This window comes from Acinonyx jubatus, chromosome B3 (assembly GCF_027475565.1).
Source record: "Acinonyx jubatus isolate Ajub_Pintada_27869175 chromosome B3, VMU_Ajub_asm_v1.0, whole genome shotgun sequence".
Taxonomy (NCBI): Eukaryota; Metazoa; Chordata; class Mammalia; order Carnivora; family Felidae; genus Acinonyx; species Acinonyx jubatus.
The window spans coordinates 27,866,791-27,890,562 of record NC_069386.1 but is presented as its reverse complement, the minus strand read 5'-3'; the positions used below and the strand labels follow the sequence as shown (position 1 = coordinate 27,890,562).

At 38.1% G+C, this 23,772-nt stretch overlaps 1 protein-coding gene across 9 annotated transcripts in view; it reads left to right on the top strand.

The window, feature by feature from the left end:
- Positions 1–23,772, top strand: part of TUBGCP5 (tubulin gamma complex associated protein 5) — a 64,753-nt gene that overhangs the window by 3,618 nt on the left and 37,363 nt on the right. For all 9 annotated transcript variants that reach the window (XR_008299030.1, XR_001432118.3, XM_015085021.3 and 6 more), the window contains exons 4-6: positions 11,544–11,640; positions 12,068–12,147; positions 12,779–12,914. Coding sequence is in view for 7 of the 9 variants with exons in the window: in XM_015085021.3 (XP_014940507.1) it covers positions 11,544–11,640; positions 12,068–12,147; positions 12,779–12,914 (313 nt within the window). In the remaining 2 variants the exon portion in view is untranslated. The remainder of the gene's footprint in view (positions 1–11,543; positions 11,641–12,067; positions 12,148–12,778; positions 12,915–23,772) is intronic.

Below are 23,772 nucleotides of genomic sequence, written 5' to 3'. Positions count from 1 at the left end.
GATAATGTATGACAGCACATGCAAAGTGTTGCAAACGAAGGAAGCCCATCTGAGCCTTGGTGTCTAGCATTTTTGTTGGGGGTCAGTCACGTGGATGTGCAATGCACATGTGGCTGACCTTAGTTCCTCAGTCTCCAGCCTCCCCCAGACTTCAAACCAAGGACCTCAAGCATAAGAAAATACATTCACAGGGGCGCCCCGGGTGGCTCAGACAGTTGAGCATCCATCTTTGGCTCAGGTCATGATCTCACAGCTCATGAGTTCGAGCCCCACATCAGGCTCTGTGCTGACAGCTCAGACCCTGGAGCCTGTTTCAGATTCTGTGTCTCCCTCTCTTTCTGTCCCACTCATGCTCTCAGGAGCTAGTCAAGGGCGAGTTGTCCTGAGACCTTTGAGATATTCAGAGTTTGGGCAACTCAGGCTTCCTGAGTAAACCCTTTATTATGCACATACATTAACTCATCTTCACAATAATTTCTGTGAGATATTCTGTAATTGTTAGGTTTTACCTTTGTCTACACTGTGGGAAGTGGTAAGGAAGAGAGCTTTCTTCATTGTAAGGAAGAGAGCTTTAAAAAATTTTTGAAACTATCGGTTTAAGGAAAGGCTATAAAAGTATTTCTGGAAAAAATTGCTGCAGTGCTCTGAATCCATGCCCTGAGAGTTAGGAACACTTGTGTGTAGGGAAATACAAATCAAAACCACAATGAGATACCACCTTACACCTGTCAGAATGGCTAACATTAACAACTCAGGCAACAGATGATGGCAAGGATGCAGAAAAGAGGATCTCTTTTGCGTTGTTGGTGGGAATGCAAGCAGTTGCAGCCACTCTGGAAAACAGTATGGAGGTTCCTCAAAAAACTAAACATATAACTACCCTGCAACCCAGCAGTTGCACTACTAGGCATTTATCCATGGGATACAGGTGTGCTGTTTTGAAGGGACACATGCACCCCCATGTTTATAGCAGCACTATCAACAATAGCCAAAGTATGGAAAGAGCCCAAATGCCCATCAATGGATGAATGGATAAAGATGTGGTATATATATACAATGGAGTATTACTCAGCAATCAAAAAGAATGAAATCTTGCCATTTGCAACTACATGGATGGAACTGGAGGGTATTATGCTCATTGAAATTAGCCAGCCAGAGAAAGACAAAAATCATACGACTTCACTCATATGAGGACTTTAAGAGACAAAACAGATGAACATAAGGGAAGGGAAACAAAAATAATATAAAAACAGGGAGGGGGACAAAACAGAAAAGGCTCATAAGTATGGAGAACAAACTGAGGGTTACTGGAGGGGTTGTGGGAGGAGGGATGGGCTAAATGGGTAAGGGGCACTAAGGAATCTACTCCTGAAATCATTGTTGCACTATATGCTAACTAATTTGGATGTAAATTTTAAAAAATAAAATTAAAAAAAAAGAAAATATCTTTTAAATAATTGGCATAATTTTCCAAATAGATGTCAATGAATTAAATCCTCTGAAAATAAAAAAGGAACAATTCCAAAAAACAAAAACAAAACAAAAAAAGGAACACTTGTGGGTATTGTGTGGAATACACTCGAGTGTATTATTTCTGCAAGGACCATTTTGAAAGAGGATGCGGCAAATCTTTTCTTGATTTATTTATACAACTTTCTGGTTAGACTATAGAATTTAATAATTTAGACCTTATGACAGCATAGTACTAATAAAAAAAATAATGGCAAGCATTATTACAGCACTTACTGCGTGCCAGGGCCTGTTAGTTCCATAAAGACCATGTTCAGTAGGTACTATTACTATACTCATTTTGGCAAGACAAATGCCTTAATCTCAGTCTCATTTGAACCAGTGAAAACTTGTGTTGTACAAAATAATTAAATAAAACAGTGAGTGTCACTTCTGATTCCTGCTTTGACCTTTTCATTGTCATATCCTGTGATTTTTCTGTACATTCCTTGAGCACAGGGGGACCACATTCCCTTTGCTTTGCTGTGGCACGTCCTATGTCCTGTACTTGAACTGCCCTTCCCCTTCTCTCCTGCCTGAGAAATCTCATCCTTTAATATTAAATCCAAGTGTTGTCTCTATTGATACTGTGTATTGCAGTATGTTATTACGTTCGTTATTGTTTCTTTCATATTTCCCCCCCTTCACATGTGAGTTTTACAAGTTTAGGGTTCTGTATCTGATTTATTCTCAGTCACCTGGAACAGTGTAGACAATAAATATGTGTGGAAGAAAGAAATCTGTACAATCCTATCCTCTCCCTGTCTGTCCTCGACTCTTGTGCCACCTACATCCAGAATTGGTTGCCATTTTCCCCCTTGCTGTGGCATCTTCCACACACCTGTTATAGTGTAGCAATGTTGTAGACTCTTGAGTCTGTAATTAAGAGTCTCTTATGGTTTGCCTCCCTTTCTGTTTTTATCTTATTTATGCTTCCCTTCCCCTGTGCTCATCTGTTTTGTTTTTTAAATTCCACATATGAGTGAAATCATTTATCTGTCTTTCTCTGACTTATTTCACTTAGCATAATACCCTCTTCTAGTTCCATCCATGTTGTTGCAGTTGACAAGATTTCATTCTTTTTGATCGCTGAGTAATAATTCCATTGTATATATATACACCACATCATCTGTATTATCTGTTGATGGATATTTGGGCTTTTTCCATAATTTGGCTATTGTAGATAGCAATGCTATAAACATTGGGGTGCATGTGCCCCTTTGAGTCAGCATTTTTGTATCCTTTTAATAAATACCTAGTAGTGCAATTGCTGGGCTGTATGGAAGTTCTATGTTTAATTGTTTGAGGCACTTCCATACTGTTTTCCAGAGTGGCTGCACCAGTTTGCATTCCTACCAGCAGTGCAAAAGCGTTCCCCTTTCTCCACATCCTCACCAACATCTGTTGTGTGTGTTGTTAATTTTAGCCATTCTGACAGGTGTGAGGTTTTGATTTGTGATTTTTTTTGATATGTGGCTTTTCATTGTGGTTTTGATTTGTATTTCCCTATGATGAGTGATGCTAGGCATCTTTTCATGTGTCTGTTAGCCATCTGGATGTCTTCTTTGGAAGTGTTTATTCATGTCTTCTGCCCATTTCTTCACAGGATTGTTTTTTGGATACTGAGTTTGATAAGTTCCTTATAGATTTTGGATATTAACCCTTTATCCAGTATGTCATTTGCAAATATCTTTTCCCTTTCCGTCAGTTGCCTTTCAGCTTTGTTGATAGCTTCACTGTGCAGAAGCTTTTTATCTTCGTAAGATTCCAATAGTTCATTTTTGCTTGTTTCCCTTGCCTACAGAGACCTGTCTAGTAAGTTGCCATAGCTGAGGGCACAGAGTTTGCTGCCTGTTTTCTCCTGTAGGATTTTGATGGTTTCCTGTCTTACATTTAGGTCTTTAATCCATTTTGCATTTATTTTTTATGTATCCCATTTATAAGTTACCCATTTACAATTGCACCAAAACCCATAAGATACCTAGGAATAAACCTAACCGAAGAGGTGAAAGATCTATATGAAATCTGTAGAACACTTCTGAAAGAAACTGAAGAAGACTCAAAGAAATGAAAAAACATTTAATGCCCATGTATTGGAAGAACACATACTGTATTGTTAAAATGTCTATACTGCCCAACACCATTCAATGCAATTCCTGTCAAAACAATACCAGCATTCTTCACAGAGCTAGAAAAACAATTCTAAAATTTGTATGGAACCACAAAAGACCCCAAATGGCCAAAGTAATGTTGAAAAAGAAAAAAGAGAGAGAAAAGGAAATGAAAAAAATAAATAAGAAACTATGACCTTGATTCCAAAACAAAAAAAGAAGAAAGAAAAATATTAAGCCTGGTCCTGTTTCCACCGGAACTGCAGTTGTCATTTTGAAGCATTCAGTTTTCAGTATACTTGGTGCATGCAGGGTCCTGGCTGTGCTGTTCTTCTAGAGGAGAGCCTGAGCCACTGCCTTGGTTCAGAGTTAGTCTTGCCTGAGTAAATAAGCAGTTGCCAGGCACGGGGTGGGGGGGGGGGGGGGGGGTGCGAGGTTTGTTGTAGGTATGGCCCGCCTCCACTGGAGGCTGCTGTGTTGCTCTCCAAAGTCATACTGTGTTGGTATGTGGGGAAAATGGCACTACCCCAATCCTTCATCACTGGACAGAGAATTGCACACCCCACACTGGTCAGGCAACCCTCACAGAACAGTGAGTGAGGGCAGTCAGCTTGCCCTGTACCACAACTCTCCTGCATCTTTTCTTTGGGAGTCCAAACTTATGCAGCTGGGATTCAAAACTTGAAGTCTTAAAGGACATGCAACCATGCTGACCCATGCCCTCCCTGGAGTAGTGCCCCTCTACTCTGTCTAAACTCTTTTGTCTCTGAAAAATAGTCCCAGGCCTGCAGAGTGTGTGGAATCTATAGTGTAGCACCACTAAAAGCAGCAAAGGTTATTCTCTCTGGGTGCATCTCTGTCCCCTGCTGATTAAAGACCTTTTGCTGGCACCTGCAGGGTCTTTTGTCCTTGGGGAGGCAATGTACCCTCTTCCAAAAGTACTCTAGGAAGGAGAATGTTCTCTATCAGTATGCCCCTGAGATCCCTACACTACGCTGTGCACTCCAGCACCAGTGTCCTCCTTCTCCCCAGTAGCTCATGCCACAGCTCCACTCTGGAGTAAGTTGCACACTTCCAAAACCTCAGAGTTTAAGCTCCAAACACCATTTGCAAAAAAACCTGCTACACTCAGTACTTCTTATTCCCCGGCCCATGGTCCAGAGAGGCTTTTCTCCTGTGCAAATGAGTGCCACACTCTCTCATCCCCTCTCTTTTTCTTGCCCTTTTGTCTCTCCACAGAAAGGGTTCCCTCCCCTCCATGGCACCACTGTTTTTGTCTCACCCAGTTCACTTCATGTACCTTGCACCTGCCTCGCTGTCTCCCTCCAACAATGGAGATCGTTTTGCCACTCCACAGATTAATTTCCTAGGTGTTTCAGAAAGTGATCTGATCTCAGTACAGCTGTGTTTGAGGGACTAGGAAAGCCCAGGGTCGATTTACTTCTCCACCATCTTAATTTCCGAACTTCATACTTTTTTTTTTTAGTTTTCTCAATATATAACAACATACCATAAAATCTATCTACTGTGATATACATTTCACCAGTTTTAGTAAATATGTAGTTGTGTAACTACAATCCAGTTTTAGAACATTTCCATTACCCCAAAAGTTTCCCTCAAGCCCATTTGCAGTCAGTGCCTGCTCCCACCCCAACTCCAGGCAGCTGCTAATCTGTTTGCTCTATTTATAAAATTGCCTTTCTTGGGTATTTCATATAAATGAGTTCACAAAGTATATAATTTTTGTGTGCTTCTTTCATGATGTTTTGAAGTTTCATCCATGTTGTAGCATGTGTTCATCTTCTATTTTAATTGCTAAATAGTATTCATTGTATGGATAAGCCACATTTTACTTATGCACCAGTGGATGACATTTGGATTGTTGCCAGTTTTTGGTTAGCATGAATAGTGAACTGCTATGAACATTCTTATAGAAGCTGTGTGTGAACATAAGTCTTCACTCTTTTTGGACACATTTCTAGGAGTGGAATTGCTGGGTTATATGGTAAGCTTAGGTTTAACCAAATTATTTCCCAAAGTGGCTATATCATTTATATTCCCCCAAGCAATGTATAAGGGTTCCAGTTTCTCCACATTCTTGCCAACACTTGTTTTTATCTATCTTTTATAGTATAGACATCATACAAAATATGTAGTAATACATTGTTATGGTTTTGATTTACATTTCCCTAATGACTAAAGGTTGAGCATTTTTATGTCTTCTGTAATGTCTGTTAAAGTTTTTTTCCGTTTTTAAATGATTGTCTTCTTACTGAGTCATCATTGTTTCTTTCCTACACAAGTTCTTCATCAGAAAAATGGTTTACAAATATTCTAGTTCCTAGCTTGTCTTGTCATTTTTTTAGTGGTGTTTTTTTGAAGTTTAAAAAGTTTTTCGTTTTAATGAAGTTCATTTTATCTATTTCTTTCTTTTATAACTTGTGCTTTTGGTGTCATGTCTAAGAACTCTTTGCCTAACCCAAAGCTAAAGGCTTTTCTCCTCTGTTTTCTTCTAGCAGTTTAAGCACTTGTATTTCGATTTATAATCCCTTATGAGTTAATTGTTGTATATATTGTGAGGAAAGGATCTAAGTTAAAGGTTTTTGTTTTTTGTTTTTTGTTTTTTTTACCTTCAGATGTTCAATTGTCCCTTCACCATTTGTTGAAAAGACTATTCTTTACCTATTGAATTGTCTTGGCAACTTTGTCAAAAACAAATTGAACATAAATGTAAGGATTTATTTCTAGACTCTGAATTGTTTCATTAATTTATATGCCTATCCTTACACAAATACCATAATGTGTTTATTACCGTAGCTTTATAGGAGTTTCAGAATCAGGTAATATAAGTACTACAACTTTTTTCTTTTTCAAAACTGTTTTGTATATTCTAGACCCTTTGAATTTCCATGCACATTTCAGGACCAGCTAAATTTCTACAGAAAACCTTCTAGGATTTTGGCAGGGATTGCATTGAATCAGTAGATCATTTTGGGAAGTAGTGCCATCATTGGTGGAATTACATCCCCAGAAAAGATAGTCCAAGTTCTATCCAGGGAAAAATTCTTCCCTCAAGCATTCAGATTGAGCGTGGCTTTGCTGACAGCTTTATTTTAGACTTCTGGCTCCCAGAACTGAGAGAAAATAAATTCCGTTTGTTTCAAGCCATGCAGTTTGTGGTATTTTGTTATGGCAGCCTTTAGAAACTACTACATGGTCTTATCAATACTAAGTCTTCTAATCCATGAACATGAACTCTCCATTTATTCATATCATCTTTCATTTTTCTCAGCAATTTTTTTCCATGTACAAATCCTTCATTTCTTTCACATTTATTCTAAATATTTTCTTCTATTTGATGGTGTTATGAATGGAATTGTCTTCTTAATTTCATTTGCAGTTTGCTTATTGCTAGCATATTAAAATGTTAATTCACTTTTATATTTTTTTGTGTATTTAGACTTGCTAAATTTATTCCAGTAATTGTCGTCTGGATTCCTTAGTATTTTCTATGTTAGGGTCATGTCGTCTCCAAAAACAGTTTAACTTCTTCCTTTCCAATTTGAAGTGTTTTTTGGCTTTTTGCACTGGCTGGAAGCTCCAATACAGTGATAAATAGAATGGATATCTTTGCCTTGTTCCCAGTCTTAGAGGAAAAGCTTCAGTTTTAACCCTTAATTATGATGTTAATTGTAGGTTTTTCACAGATACCCTTTATCATTTCAGAGATGTTCTTTTTTATTCTTAGTCTGTTGAGAGTTTTTATTATGATTAAGCTTTGGATATTGTCAAATTTCTTTCTGCACCTTTCAGATAATCTTATGTTTTTGGCTTTGTGTTATATTAACATGAGGTCTTAGCTCAGCCTGCCATAACAAAATGCCACAGACTGGGTGGCTTAAAAAACAAAAAAAATTATTTTCTCATGGTTCTGGAGTCTGGGAGGACTAAGAATAAGGTGCTGACTGATTTGCTCGTTATGACTCTCTTCCTGGCTCATAGATGGCCACCTTCTCCCTGTGTCTTCACATGGCAGAGAGAGCTCTCTGACATCTCTTCTTATCCCATTAGACCAGGTCTTCTTATGAACTAATTACCTCCCGAAAGCCCCATCTGCAAATATCATCACACCAGGGGTTAGAGTTTCAACATACGAATTTGAGGGGGACAAACTTTTAGTTCATAACATATGATGTGTTATATTAAATGATCTTTGGGTGTTAGTCTGATTTATTTGTGTGTGGTCTGAGAAGTACACTCATACTTAAAGCCTGGCTTATATTTTGTGTTAGTTGTCTCTCATCTCGTTGCATGAATTCGTGCTCCATCAGCCAAGAATGTATAGGTGGTTTGGGTCCACTCCAGTCTCTGCTATGTACAGCACAACCTGTAGTCAACCCAAGACATGAAGAGCTTAACATGCCCCTTTGTTTGTCTTGCCTCAGGATTTCCCTAATAAACCCTCAACTGTTCTGTTAGTTGGCTACTCGCCCCACAGAGGCCTACAACCACTGACTCCCCACTTCACTTGCTACTGCATTTAGCACTTTAGCTGACAGCTCTTTAATTCCAGTTAGACTTTTCCATCAACAACAGCAAAGCTGCTGTTTTTCACTTCCTGTCTATCCTGGTTAAACTACAACTGTGATAGAACTAGAAGGAGTGAAATAGCAAATATGCCACAAACTCACATAGTTCTTCCCTGAGATCATTTTCATGGATTAATTAATTCCTCTCAGCATTTGTATGCCCATAGTCCATTGAGAGCACTGAAATGGTTGTCTGGCAATTTTGTCTAGCTTTTAGTTACTTTTAGAGGAGAGGATTTGAAGACCATGTGCCTCCAATCATGCCAGAAGTGAATCTCTAACTTCACTATCTATTATAAATAGAGATATATAGTATTCATGGGAGTTACTCAGTAAATGGCAGTTTACCATCCTCCAGGCTCTTAATGATATTTGGCAAAAGAGAATTTGGAGTTAGTTATTGTTGGAAAAATAAGCAAAGACTTTGACCTACTTTTAAAACCCCACTGGAACTATAAATTCTTAATTCTTCGTAGCTTTGAGTTTCAAAGAATGTGAAAGTAGAGTATATGTTATTCCTAAATTTGAGATTCAGGACCACCTCTGATATAATGTACAACACATTGGATTGCTTCTTTCATCATATATGTAAATGTGTTCATTGACTTTCTACAGAGTAGAGGGGACCGGGCATGTCTTCAGAAAACAGAGACTAGGGGCATGTGGCTGATGTGTAGATAGAGTTCCAACTCTTTATCTTCATCTCTTATGTAAAGAGATGGCATAAAAGAACAAGTTAACTTATATTTTTAAACTTCAGTAAAATTGGGGCACCTGGGTGGCTCAGTCAGTTAAACATCTGACTTTGGCTCAGATCATGATCTCATGGTCCATGAGTTCAAGCCCTGCACCAGGCTCTGTGCTGACAGCTCAGAGCCTGGAGCCTGTTTCAGATTCTGTGTCTTCCTGTCTCTTTGACCCTCCCCTGTTCACGCTGTGTCTCTCTCTGTCCCAAAAATAAGTAAACATTAAAAAAAAACTTTTTTTAAGTAAAATAGTTCAATATCTTCTAAATGTAAGTGCCAGAGTCCCCACTCTTAGCAGTCTTCTTTTTCTTTATTACAATTAGTAATTGTGGTCAAAGCATGGTATACAGCTGGTTGATAGGCTATGTTTTGGCCATTAGTGCTAATTGCTAATTTATTGTTCAGTGATAAACTCAATTAATTGAGTTCTCTCAGGGAAAGTTCCTTTATAGATGTTACTCAGAAAATGAACAAGGAGTAGGGAAATGGCATCATTCAGGTCCTCTTCCCATGACCAAGAGCTGCTTTTGTGCATCCTTACACCACAACAGGTCAATGCTCCGATCCTTAGCAAAGTAGGGAGATCCACAGGGGTTTGATGTGTACCATTTTACTGCATACACTTCTTTCCTCTGCCACTGGTAACTTTCACCTTATTCAGGTGCACAAAAAAAAAAAAAAAAAAAAAAAACTGATGTTAACAATTATTACTAAGTAACAGATTTATATAGTGAGAGGTATTTCTTTTTCAAGTATTTATATTTTAGACCACTTTTCTCTGTGGAATAAAAATTCTTTTCCTCAGTAAAGGAATTCAGGCCTTTCCAGGCAGGTGAAAAATTATCAGAAAAAGGGCAGCTCTTTGCAGTCTTATTAGTGATGTATTGCCTAAGCATTCCTAGGAAAGTTCAGCAAATGTTTACTGTGTCCCTGGCATCATACTAGGTGGTAGGAACACAGAATAAACAAGACATGATCATCACTGCCCAGATAGTTTAAGTTATTTAATTATAATTATAATAAACACTCTGAAGACATATATAAGGTACTACAAATGGTCCCTGACTTACAAAAAAGCAATTGGCATTCAGTGGAGATTCATATTTTGAGGGGCACCTGGGTGGCTCAGTCGGTTAAGCATCCAACTCTTGGTTTCAGCTCTGGTCATGATCTTGCAGTTTGTGAGTTCAGGCCCCACATCAGGCTCTACACTGACAGTGTGGAAGCTGCTTGGGATTCTCTCTCTCTCTCCCCCTCTCTCTGCCCTTCCCTGCCTCTCTCTTCCTCTCTCTCTCTCTCTCTCTCTCTCTCTCAAAATAAATAAATAAACTTTAAAAATTTTAAAGATTCAGATTTTGAACTTTTTGTTTTCCCAGGTTAGTGATGTGCAGTAGGATATTGGTGATGCTGGGCAATGGCATTGAGCCACAGCTCCCAGTCACATAGGTGCTCATGAGGGTAAACAACCAGTACACTTACATACACTTACTTGTTGGGTTGTATCCATACAACCATTCTGGTTTTTGCCTTCAGTTCAGTATTCAATAAATTACATGAGATATTCAGCACTTTATTATGTTAAGTAGGCTTCACATCCAGCATGGAGCCCACTGCAGGGGCCTGAACTCACGACTCCGAAATCAAGACCTGAGCCAAGATCAAGAGTCAGACACCCAACCGACTGAGCCACCCAGGCACCCCAGCACTTTATTATTAAGTAGGCTTTGTGTAAAATGATTAAGTGTTCTGAGCATGTTTAAGATAGGGTAGGCATGGGGTGTGTAACTGGCTCAGTCAGTAGAGCATGGGATCTTGATCTTGGGGTCCTGAGTTCAAGCTTCATGTTGGGTGTAGAGATTACTTAAAAAAAAGGGGGGGGTATAGCCAATCTATGATGTTCAGTAGGTTAGGTGAATGTATTAAATGCATTTTCAACTTACAGTCTTTTCAACTTAAAATGGCTTTATTTGGATGTAACCCCATTAAGTTGTGGAAGATTTATGTAGAATATACAATAGAAAGAGCTCACCTGGTCTTTAGACATCAGAGACTTACCTTCCTTGAGTTCAACCCATCTTTTCTCTCCTTTCCAGCACAGTTTATGACTTTTAAACATATTTGGGGGTATTTTTATTTTTTTGTAACTTTTTAAATACTTTTTTAAAAATAATTTGTTTTAAAAAAACTTAAAATTTGAAGAAAGTAAAGGAGATCCAGTGTACCCCTTGCTCAGGTTCACTAATCAGTATCCTTTGATCTAGAATAGTTCCTCAGCCTTTCTTTATCTTGACCCTGACATTTTTGAAGAACACAGGCCAGTTATTTAGTAGCATTTCCCTCAGTTTAGGTTTTTCTGACAATTCCTTGTTAGCATTCAGGTAATGCATTTTTGACAGATTCTTTTTATGTACACATTTGAACTATAAAAAAGATAATAGAGATTAGGATTTATTTAGATATAATTCATGTTTTCTCCAAATAGGAACAATACTGGGGACACAACTGACATGGGGTTAACTTTTCTTAAACTAGTTTTGAAAGCTCTTTACAACCTCAGTGATTTATATTCTTCATTTTTTGTTTTAAAGACAGATGTGCATTATTCAATACTGTCACTTCTTCTGTGTCTGTCTGATTCTCCTTCAAACAGCAATTATGTGGAAACACCAAGAGATAAAGAAGTGGGTATGTTACCAAATGCTTTAATATATAACAAAAGTGAAATTGGTTTTATTGTCAGGCATTGAGATTTTATAAAAAGTTGTAAAAATCTATGAAACTAAAATATTCTGTTATTTTGGATACAATTGCAATTGCAAATCCTCATTTAAAATATAAATTTAAAAAATAAATAAATAAATAAAATATAAATTTTGACTTTGTCAGTTAAACTACTTTCAATTATATAAAGAGAAAAATCACTTTTGAAGATGAAGTTAAAATTTAAAATGTATTAGAATATCAATTTATTGAGTGTTTTGATATTTTTGAACTTTTGTTTTCTGAGTGTATTTTATTTGAGTTTTCTTAGACTTTTTTCCTATAGCTTTGGGAGTTTTTTCCCCCCACATATTTTTTATAAAACTAATGAGTTTCTTCTGTTACATTATAGAAAAGAAAGATGATTTTGACTGGGGAAAATACTTGATGGAAGGTGAAGAAATTGCCCTTGGTCCGAATGTAGACACACCAGTAAGTAGCAATAGTTTAGCTATTGTAAATACAAATATATGCCAAGTGATATATTATTTTTATGGTTCCTTCCACCCTAGAGCAACTTAACTAAAACAGGAATACTCTTCATTAAATTAGAGTAGTTTATTATTAAAGATTTATTAAGATTTTGCACTGAATTAATAGTACTAGAAAGTTGAATGGAATGAATGTAAGTATCCCTTAAGGAGCTGTGACTCTAGGGGCGCCTGGGTGGCTCAGTTGGTTGAGCGTCCGACTTGGCTCAAGTCATTATCTCACAGTTCTTGGGTTTGAGCCCCGCATCAGGCTCTGTGCTGACTGCTTGCTCAGAGCCTGGAGCCTGCTTCAGATTCTGTGTCTCCTTCTCTCTCTGCCCCTCCCCCGCTGACACTTTGTCTCACTCTGTTTCTCAAAAATAAATAAATGTAATAAAAAAAAGAAGCTGTGACTCTTGGGGGCTTTGCCACCAAAAATAATTCCATGCTATAATAGTAACTTTCAAGACTTTTAGAAAAAAGTGTCATTTGGTTTAGTTTTGCTTTTCTTCTGAAATTTTCTTAATCTTATCATCTAGACAGCTCTAGTCACTACACACTCTAAGGGTAGGTGTATTTTCCTTTTTAATCAGAACTGGTCTGAAGAAAGTGAAGACGAAGATGATCAACAGCCCTTAAGTAGAGAAGACTCTGGGATTCAAGTGGACAGGACACCATTAGAAGAACAAGATCAAAACAGAAAATTGGGGCCTCGTGTCAGCTGGAAAGGTACCATGTGTTCTCAGATGCTGGCATCATTTTCTCATACAAGAATTCTCTGGAAGGACAGGCAATCTTTGGGGATCAGTTCTGTGTGATTTAAGATATTGGTAAGCTCTGCCGTCCTCATAAATGTTTTTAAACCATTAGTAGATCTTTCTTCTATAGTGTCTAAGAAGTGGCACTACAAAATTAATGTTGAAAAGGGATTTAGAGTGAAATTCTGTACCATTTTTATTGTTCTGAGAACTTAGATAGTCCTAAATGTTTGTTTTTTTATTAGAGAAGGGTTGACTTTGCTAGTTAGTAACTAAATAAAAGGAGAAAAGATCTCTACAATTTAATTTTAAATTGGAATGTCTGCTTTTTGAGTTTTAGTGAGGAACTATGAATTGGTAGAATCTAGAAAGAAGTGGAAGCAACCTCAGAGTTGTATTACTTCTCTAGTTGTATTACTTCTTCTCATTAGTTCTCATTTTGTAGGTAAGGAAAACAAAGTCCTGGTTACATTGTTTTTTTTGTGGTCATGTAACTGTGAAACTAACTCCTTCACTAACCATGAAGCTTGGGATATGTAACCAGACTCTGTTCACTGTACTTGAACCTTGCCACATGGACAAAGAAGTTAAAGCTGATTTGGCATCCTAATGATTTTCTGGCTTATTTTTTCTTTTTAACTTGTGTATTAGACCTTTATCAGAGCACATCATCATCCCTAGTCCATGGAGGAACTTTTAGTTGGGTTTATATCATCTCTTCTGCTATTTCTGATTCTCACTTCCCTTTCCCTTTTTCTGCTAGCCAAGTTGTAGGCACTGTTCTAATGTATTTGATACCTGTGTTATCACATATGTTGGGTTCCTATAAAACATATTCTGTTGATTGGTATATTGTTTTGAAATTATGTACTGGTATTATCCCATGTGCAAAGCTTTGTTCTATTCCTCTTTTCATTTATCTCTAATTTAAACCTGTCCATGTCACTCTTGAACCTCTCTTCTGTCGCTCCTAACTGCTACATAGATTTCTGCAGTTTGCAATACCACATTTCTATTATCACTTCCCTGTGGACTGTCTTGAGCTGCCTTTGCCCCCTCTACCTAGTGCCATGTGCATTATGGACCTGGCCCCCACAATCTCCTCCCTGCTTGATAAGATCCACCTCTCTGGTTTGGGGTACTTTTGTTTCCATTTGCATTTGACTGCTTGGGATAAGTACTTGTGGCTCCTCAGCTCCTTCAGTTTTTTTGTTTGTTTGTTTTATCCATGTTAGTTAACATATACTGTAGTAATAATTTCAGGAGTAGAATTTAGTGTTCCATCAATTACATACAACAGCCAGTGTGCATCTCAAGTGCCTTCCCTAATGTGCATTACCCATTTAGCCCATCCCCCCCCCACCTGCTGCCCCTGCAGCAACCCTCAGTGTGTCCTTTGTATTTTAAGAGTGTCTTATGGTTTGTCTCCCTCTGTTTTTATCTTATTTTTGCTTAGCATAATACACTCTGGTTCCATCCATGTTGTTGCAAATGGCAGATTTAATTCTTTTTGATTGCTGAGTAATTGTGTGTGCGCATGTGTGTACACACACACATGCGTGCACACACCCACATACACACACACATCTTCTGTATCCATTCATCAGTCAATGGACATTTGGGTTCTTTCCCTAATTTGGCTGTTGTCAGTAGTGCAGCTATAAACATTGGGGTACATGTGCCCCTTCAGATCAGCATTTTTGTATCCTTTGGATAAATTCCTTGTAGTGCAAATTACTGAGTAGGTCTATTTTTAATTTTTTGAGAAAACTCCATACTGTTTTCCAGAGTGACTGCACCAGTTTACATTCCCAACAGCAATGCAAAAAAAAAAAAAAAAAAAAAATCCTCTTTCTGTGCATCCTTGCCAACATCTGTTGTTTCTTGAGTTGTTAATTTTAGCCATTCTGACAGGTGTGAGGTGATATGTCATTGTGGTTTTGGTTTGTATTTCCCTGATGACGAGTGACGTAGAGCATCTTTTCATGTGTCTGTTAGCTTTGGGGATGACTTTTTTGGAAAAGTGTCTATTCATGTTTTGCCCATTTCTTAAATGGATTATTTGTTTTTTTGGGTGTTGAGTTTGATAAAAGCTAGAACAATTCTAAAATTTGTATGGAACCAGAAAAGACCTTGAATAGCCAAAGTAATGTTGAAATAGAAAAACAAAACTGGAGGCATCACAATTCTGGACTACAAGCTGTATTACAAAGCTGTAATCATTAAGACAGTATGCTACTGGCACAAAAACAGGCACACTGACCAGTGGAACAGAATATAGAACCCAGAAATGGACTCACAAAGGTATGGCCAACTAATGTTTGACAAAGCAGGAAAGAATATCCAGTAGCAAAAAAAGACAGTCTCTTCAGCAAATGGGGTTGGAAAGCCTGGACAGTGACATGCAGAAGAATGAACCTGGACCACTTTCTTGCACCATACACAAAAATGAACTCGAAATGTAAGTCAGGAAGCCATCAAATTCTGCTAGAGAAAACAGGCAACAACGTCTTTGACTTCAGCCGCAGCAACTTCTTACTTGACATGTCTCTGGAGGCAAGGGAAACAAAAGCAAAAATGAACTATTGGGACCTCATCAAGATAAAAACATCCTTGGGTCGCCTGGGTGACTCAGTTAAGAATCTGACTTCAGCTCAGATCATGATCTCACAGTTCATGGATATGAGCCCCACGTCGGGCCCAGTGCTAACCACATTATGAACAATTTATAGGTCTGAGTACAACAAAATAGAAAAAAAGAATCAGATTCTGTTTGAAGTATCCCATGAAAAACATTAACTAGACAACAACTGCCATGTTAAATCTAGGAATTAGTATCTAGACATACAAAGGACTCTGAAGGGTGCGGTTGGGAAGGAAAGACATGAAACCCGAAAGAAAACAAGAGGGATATCAGTGGCCACTTCACAGAGGGGGCAAGACTGAAGGAGCTTTTTATCTTTTTTTTTTTTGTTTATGTTTATTTATTTTTGAGAGAGAGAAAGAGAGGTGCAGTGTGTGATCGGAGGAAGAGCAGAGAGAGAGGGAGACACAGAATCCAAAACAGGCTCTAGGCTCTGAACTATCAGCACACAACCTGATGTGGGGCTCAAACCCACAAGCCATGAGGTCATACCCTGAGCTGAAGTCGGATGCTTATCAGACTATAAGCCACCCAGCCACCCCTTCCATAAGCATTTTAGAAGCAGTAGCAGTTCTTTTTAAAAATCCAGCTGGAGGGGCACCTGGGTGGCTCAGTCGGTTAAGCGTCCGACTTTGGCTCAGATCATGATCTCACAGTTCATGAGTTCGAGCCCTGTGTTGGGCTCTGTGCTGACAGCTCAGAGCTGGAGCCTACTTTGAATTCTGTGTCTCCCTCTCTCTCTGCTCCCCTCCACATTCTCTCTCTCTCTCTCTCTCTCCTTCAAAAATAAATAACAACCATTTTAAAAAATTACAAAAAAAAATCCAGCTGGAATTTTTATTGGGATTGCATTGAATTTATATTTTTAGCTTGGAGAGATTTAATATCTTTACTTTGAAAATACCTACATTAATTCTAATTTTTTGTCCGACGATTTGGGAATTCTCTTTATAAAGATTATCAGTATTAATTTTTACATGTGTTAATCATTTTTGCTGTGAATGATGTCTTTTTTGTTTTATCACTGGTATATGGGAACACTGTTGGTTTTTGTAAATTGTTCTTATATCCAGCATTTGGTGAACTTACGTATTAGTTGTAATAGTTTGTTGACTCCATTGGGTTTTTCTTTCTTTTTTTCTTTTTTTTTTTTTTTTTTTTTTGAGACTGAAGTGTTTAGGAAAGATGAAGTTTTGGGTTTTTTTAATGTTCTTCAGAGAGAGAGAGAGAGAGAGCGTGAGTGGGAGAGGGAGACACAGAATCTGAAGCAGGCTCCAGGCTCCGAGCTGTCAGCACAGAGCCTAACTTGTGGCTCAAACTCACAGATGGGGAAATCATGACCTGAGCTGAAGTCAGAGGCTTAACCGACTGAGCCACTGAGGCGCCCCAGGAAAGCTGAAGTTTTAAAGGTGTTCCCAGAATTTTAAAAAATTCTGTTTTCCCCAGCTCCCAAATTGTAACTGAATATTGGACAGATTAATTGATGGTAATTTTATAGTATTTGGAATTGGGAATTATAAGGTTTTTCATCATGGGCACAAGTGAAAGGCACATGCTCTTTTTAGAACTGTGATGTTTCAAATGTGCATTTAACTAAATTCATTGAGCTCTTGCTATTCATCATATACTGTCAGACTAAAAATACAAAAAAAACAAGAAATATTATTCCTTCATATGAAGAACTCACAGTATAGTGTGGGAAACTATATTGTTAACAGATAAACTGTGATTCAGTGTGATAACTGCTATAAATAAAGTGTAATGCCTTAGAGAACCTAAAAGATGGAACAACTTTGAGAGAGGCAGGAAAGGTTCATACAGTCAGAACAATTTAGAATTTATATTTGTGGTCTTGAAAATAGTTATTTCCAAAACTATTATGCAAAAGGAGCCATCTGGGGAAACTGTTTAAAAATACTGATTATAGGAGAGGAGCCAAGATGGCAGAACAGCATGGAAGCTTTTTGTGTGTCTCGCGTCCATAAAATAACAGCCAGACCAACGCTAAATCATCCTACACACCTAGAAAACCAATTGGAAGATTAACACAACAATCTGCACAACCTGAACCACAGAATTCAGCAGGTATGTAACACGAAGAGCTGAACTTGAGGAGCAAGAAGCCCTGAAAGGTAGGGAACCCCTTTTGCGGGTGGAGAGAGGACAGAGACTGGGAAGAGGGGGAGCATACAGGAAAATCACCCCTCCCCAAAAGCAGCTGGAGAGAAAGTGGAAAATTGGAAATGGCTGCAGGGCTAAACTAAAAAGGGAGAAAGAAAGGAGAGAGTTTAAATTCCATTAGGACTGTAAACAAGGGGAGCGCAAAGGCTGCAACTCCACAGCTTGATACCTGACAGTGCTCTGGTGGGAAAGGTGAATCCCCAGGAACAGAGTGGGGTCCGGGAGGTTCTTGGGCCACACGGGGAAAGCGGTTTGACTGCTGGAAGGACATTTGGTAGAGACTGTTGAAGCCACCTGGTCCCAGCAGACTCCGGAAGGCAGACACATTCACTGGTGCTGGGACAAGGTTGTTGAGGGTGAAGCCTAGTGTCAGATGTGTGTTGTGATTTTCCATGGTCCCTGAAACACTGAGGCTACACTGTCTCGCCATTTTTTGGAGGGGCGGGATGGCAGCTGGCTGCAGTCTCAGGTCACCGTCAATAGCAGGATCCAGCAGGCCATAGCTCATTCGGCCATCGCTTGGTGAGACCCTCCCACAGAGGGGCGGAGCGGGTCAAAGCCACAGTCCTTTGGAAGTAAGGGACCCAGAGAAAACAACCACATCTGAGACAAAACTTGGGAGAGAGGTACTCCCCGGGGCCTGGTCACAGAGAGTGGAAAAGTGGGGAGTGGATGAGAGCTGAAGACGGATAACTGGTGCGTGATGCTGATCTGGGAGAACAGACTGGGTGGCACCATTTTTCACCGCTCCTGCGCATGCGCACTGATGAGCATTACAACAATCCACCCCAGTAGGCTAGCAGCACCATCTAGTGGAGAGCGGATCTGTTGCACTGAGCCCCACCCAACTGGGCCAATTTTGCTCTTCAGGAACACAAACCTCACTGCCTGCTTAATCTATGGACTATAAAGAGCTACTTTGAGCTACCTCTAGAGGAAAACAAAGCAATTTCAGTCCTACTTCAATCTGTTAGCAGGTTCATCTACTCAATTTTTTTTTCTCTCTCTTTTTCCTTTTTCTCTTTTACAATTCTTTTTTCTTGAATACAGAAAGAGAAAAAACTCATTTTTATTTTCAATTTTTATTAAAAATATCTGTTTAATTTTTATTACTGTATTTTTTACTTTTGTGTAAATTTTCTCAAATTATACTTCCATCATTTTATTTTAGTCTACTTCAGTGTACTCACCTTTTCAAATTTTCAAACAATTTCCTTTTTTTAATTTCTTTTTTTCTTGTAAAAATATTTTTATTTAATGGTTATTACTATATTTTTTGCTTTTATGTAAATTTTTTCAAATTCTATCTTACTCCCATCATTTGATTTCAGTGTACTATAGTGTATTCACTTTTTCAAATTTTCAAACGATTTCTTTTTTTTGCCTTTTCCTTTTTTCTTTTTTATCTTTTTTCCTTTTCATTTCTTTTTTCTTAAATACATAAAATGAAAAAATTCGTATTTCTTTTTAATTTTTATTAAAAATATTTTTCTATACTTTTTTCTACTATTCTCTATTTTCTACTATTCTCTATACTATTCTCTACTTTTGTGTATTTTAGTCTACTTTAGTGTATTCATTTTTTCAAATTCCCAAACGATTTCCTTTTTTTCCTTTCCTCCCCCCCTTTTTTATTTGTTTTGTTTTTTTTTTGTTTGTTTCTCTAACCTGTCAAACCACTTTCTACACCCAGACCAAAACACACCTAGAATCTAGCATCATCTATTAGATTTTTGTGTGGGTGTGTTTTTGATTTTTAATTTTAATATTTTTTTAACTTTAATTTTTTTAATTCCAATTTTTCTACCTCATTAATTCCTTTTATCCCTTCAAAATGACCAAATGAAGGAATTCATCCCAAAAGAAAGAGCGTGAAGAACCAACAGCCAGAGATTTAACTAACACAGACACAAAGCAAGATGTCTGAACCAGAATTTAGAACCATGATAATAAGAATACTAGCTGCAGTCAAAAATAAATTAGAATCCCTATCTGCAGAGATAAAAGAAGTAAAAAATAGCCAGAATGAAATAAAAAATGTTGTAACTGAGCTGCAATCACAGATGGATGCAGCAGCGGCGAGGATGGACGAGGCGGAACAGAGAATCAGCGATATAGAGATAAACTTATAGAGAATAACGAAGCAGAGAAAAAGAGGGAGATTAAGGCAAAAGAGCACGATTTAGGAATTAGAGAAATCAGTGACATATTAAAAAGGAACATCAGAATCATAGGGGTCCCAGAGGAGGGAGGGAGAGAAAAAGGGGTAAAAGGGTTATGTGAGCAAATCATAGCAGAAAACTTTCCTAACCTGGGGAAAGACACAGACATCAAAATACAGGAAGCACAGAGAACCCCCATTAGATTCAACAAAAACCGACCATCAGCAAGGCATATCATAGTCAAATCCACAAAATCCTCAGATAAGGAGAGAATCATGAAAACAGCAAGGGAAAAAAGTCCCTAACCTACAAGGGAAGACAGATCACGTTTGCAGCAGAACTATCTACAGAAACCTGACAGGCCAGAAACGAGTGGTGGGATACATTCAGTCTGCTGAATCAGAAAAGTATGCAGCCAAGAATTATTCCTGTATTATCTCATTTGATCTTCGTAACAGTCTAATAGGCACTTTCCCCATGACTCCAAAGAAGGAAAATGAGTCAAGGCAGGCCAACCAATGTGCCCACCTGGGCTCATGTAATGATATTGGAGCAGACATCAACAACTCAAAGCAGCAGACTTGCCAGGACCCAGCTTGATCTCACCTGCTCAAGTCTGTCTTTCCTACCACTGGGTAGCTGGGTGGTCCCAGACACTGAGCTGACCTCTCTATAAGGTGATGCTAGTGAAACACAAATCAAAAGCCAGGACACAGTCACACAGTGAGAGGGACAAAGGGAACACTGGCCCATCTGAGGAGTGGGAAGGCAAGTGCTCCTGGAGTGCTGAGTAAGCATATTGCCTTAAAAGAATCATAAACGAGTGATTCAGTAAGTGTGTGTGAGGGTCAGGTCCTAGGATCTAACATTTTGGGGAAGGTATTTGGGGCAGCTTCTTTCTCATTTTCAACTTGATGTATGCAGTCAGATGCTGGCTCTGCTACTTACCAGGCACATAACCTTGGACACATACTTCATTTCTCTTTGTCAATTTTCTCATCCATAAAGTGGGCCTAATAACTGCACCTACATTTGAGGGCTGCAAGGATACGTAGTATGTAAAGTACCCAGAACTAGAGTTAGCCACACTGGTGTTTCTGTAATTAAACTTTTATTGAAACACAGCCACACTCTCATTATATATTGTCTATGCCGCTTTGATGTTACAACAGTGGAATGAGGTAGTTGTGATAAATATTCACTCTCTGGACCTTTATAGGAAAAATAACCCTGGCTTAGAACATTGCTGGAGCATAGGTACTCAAGGTATTATTTAAACCCAAACTCACTTCCAGAATGATAAGCCTGAGTATGTGCACAAAGATAGAAACAAAAGTATTGACTATGGTGGTAACAAATGTGAAACAACAATGTCAATTAATAAGAAGCTGATTATATAAATTATAATATGTCCATGTTATGGAACACTATACAGATATTAAAAAGGAATGAAGGAAAATTTGTGTATATACACTGTGTATGCCAACATATAAATATCTCCAAGATCTTTAAATGAGCCAAAATCATCAAATGGATAGGTACAGTGATATATGCAATATAATCTCATTATGATACCAAAAGAACACACACAAAAAAACAAAAACTATGCGTATGTACAGAAAAGGCTATATAGTACCACAGAAGTACTGAGGAAATTTCACTTTTAATATATATAGTTCTGGGGGTGCCTGGGTCGCTCAGTCAGTTAAGTGTCCGACTCTTGGTTTTGGCTTAGGTCATGAACTCATGGTTCAAGGGATCAAGCCCCGCATTGGGCTCTGCACTGATAGCACAAAGCCTGCTTGGGATTCTCTCTCTCCCGCTCTCTCTGCCCCTTCCCTGCTTGCACACTCTCTCTCTCAAAATAAATAAGTAAACTTAAAATATATGTATTATATATGTTATGTATAATATATATATTTGTATATATACACACACACACACAAAGTTCTGTATGGTTTCAATTTTCTAGTAACTGGAAGTTTTATCATTCTTTTCATGACTTAAAAATATTACTCAAGATTATACCGTGCATATTTTCAGACCACAACGCTATGAAACTCGAAATCAACCACAAGAAAAAATTTGGAAAGGTAACAAATACTTGGAGACTAAAGAACACCCTAGTGAAGAATGAATGCGCAAACCAAGAAGTTAAAGAGGAAATTAAAAAGTTCATGGAAGCCAATGAAAATGATAACACCATAACCCAAAACCTCTGGGACGCAGCAAAAGCGGTCATAAGAGGAAAGTATATAGCAATCCAGGCTTTCCTAAAGAAGGAAGAAAGATCTCAGATACATGACCTAACCTTATGCCTTAAAGAGCTGGAAAAGAACAGCAAATAAAACCCAAGATCAGCAGAAGACAGGAAATAATAAAGATTAGAGCAGAAATTAATGCTATTGAAACAAACAAAAAAAAAACAACAGTAGAACAGATCAATGAAACCAGAAGCTGGTTCTTTGAAAGAATTAGCAAAATTGATAAACCACTAGCCAGTTTGATCAAGTTAGAAAAAGGAAAGGACCCAAATAAGTAAAATCAAGCATGAAAGAGGAGAAATCACAACCAACACAACAGAAATAAAAACAATGAGAGAATATTATGAGCAGTTATATGCCAACAAAATGGGCAATCTGGAAGAAATGGACAAATTCGTAGAAACATATACACTACCAAAGCTGAAACAAAAAGAAATAGAAAATTTGAAAAGACCCATAACCAGTAAGGAAATCGAATTAGTAATAAAAAATCTGCCAAAAAACAAGACTCCAGGGCCAGATGGCTTTCCAGGGGAATTCTACCAAACATTTAAGGAAGAGTTAACACCTATTCTCTTGAAACTTCTCCAAAAAATAGAAATGGAAGGAAAACTTCCAAACTCTGTCTCTGAAGCCAGCATTACCCTGATTCCAAAACCAGACAGAGACCCCACTAAAAAGGAGAACTATAGACAAATTTCCCTGGTGAACATGGATGTAAAAATCCTCCACAAGATATTAGCCAACCGGATCCAACAATACATTAAAAATATTATTCACCACGACCAAGTGGGATTTATACCTGGGATGCAGGGCTGGTTCAATATCCACCAAACAATTAACGTGATTCATCACATCAGTAAAAGACATGAGTCATCACGTCAATAAAAGAAAGGATAAGAACCATATGATCTTCTCAACAGATGCAGAGAAAGCATTTGACAAAATACAGCATCGTTTCTTGATGAAAACCCTCAAGAAAGTAGGGATAGAAGGATCATACCTCAAGATCATAAAAGCCATATATGAGCGACCCAATGCTAATATCATCCTCAATGGGGAAAAACTGAGAGCTTTCCCCCTAAGGTCAGGAACAAGACAGGGATGTCCACTCTCACCACTGTTATTGAACACAGTACTGGAAGTCTTAGCCTCTGCAATCAGACAACACAAAGAAATAAAAGGCATCCAGATAGGCTAGGAGGAGGTCAAACTTTCACTTTTCGCAGATGACATGATACTCTATATGGAAAACCCAAAAGATTCCACCCAAAACCTGCTAGAACTGATTCATGAATTCAGCAAAGCTGCAGGATATAAAATCAATACACAGAAATCGGTTGCATTCCTATACACCAACAATGAAGCGACAGAAAGAGAAATCAAGGAATCGATCCCATTTACAGTTACACCAAAAACCATACAATACCTGAGAATAAATCTTACCAAAGAGGTGAAAAATCTACACAGTGAGAACTATAGAGAGCTTATGAAAGAAATTGAAGAAGACACAAAAAAAAAAAAAAAAAAAATGGAAAAAGATTCCATGCTCCTGGATGGAAAGAATAAATATTGTTA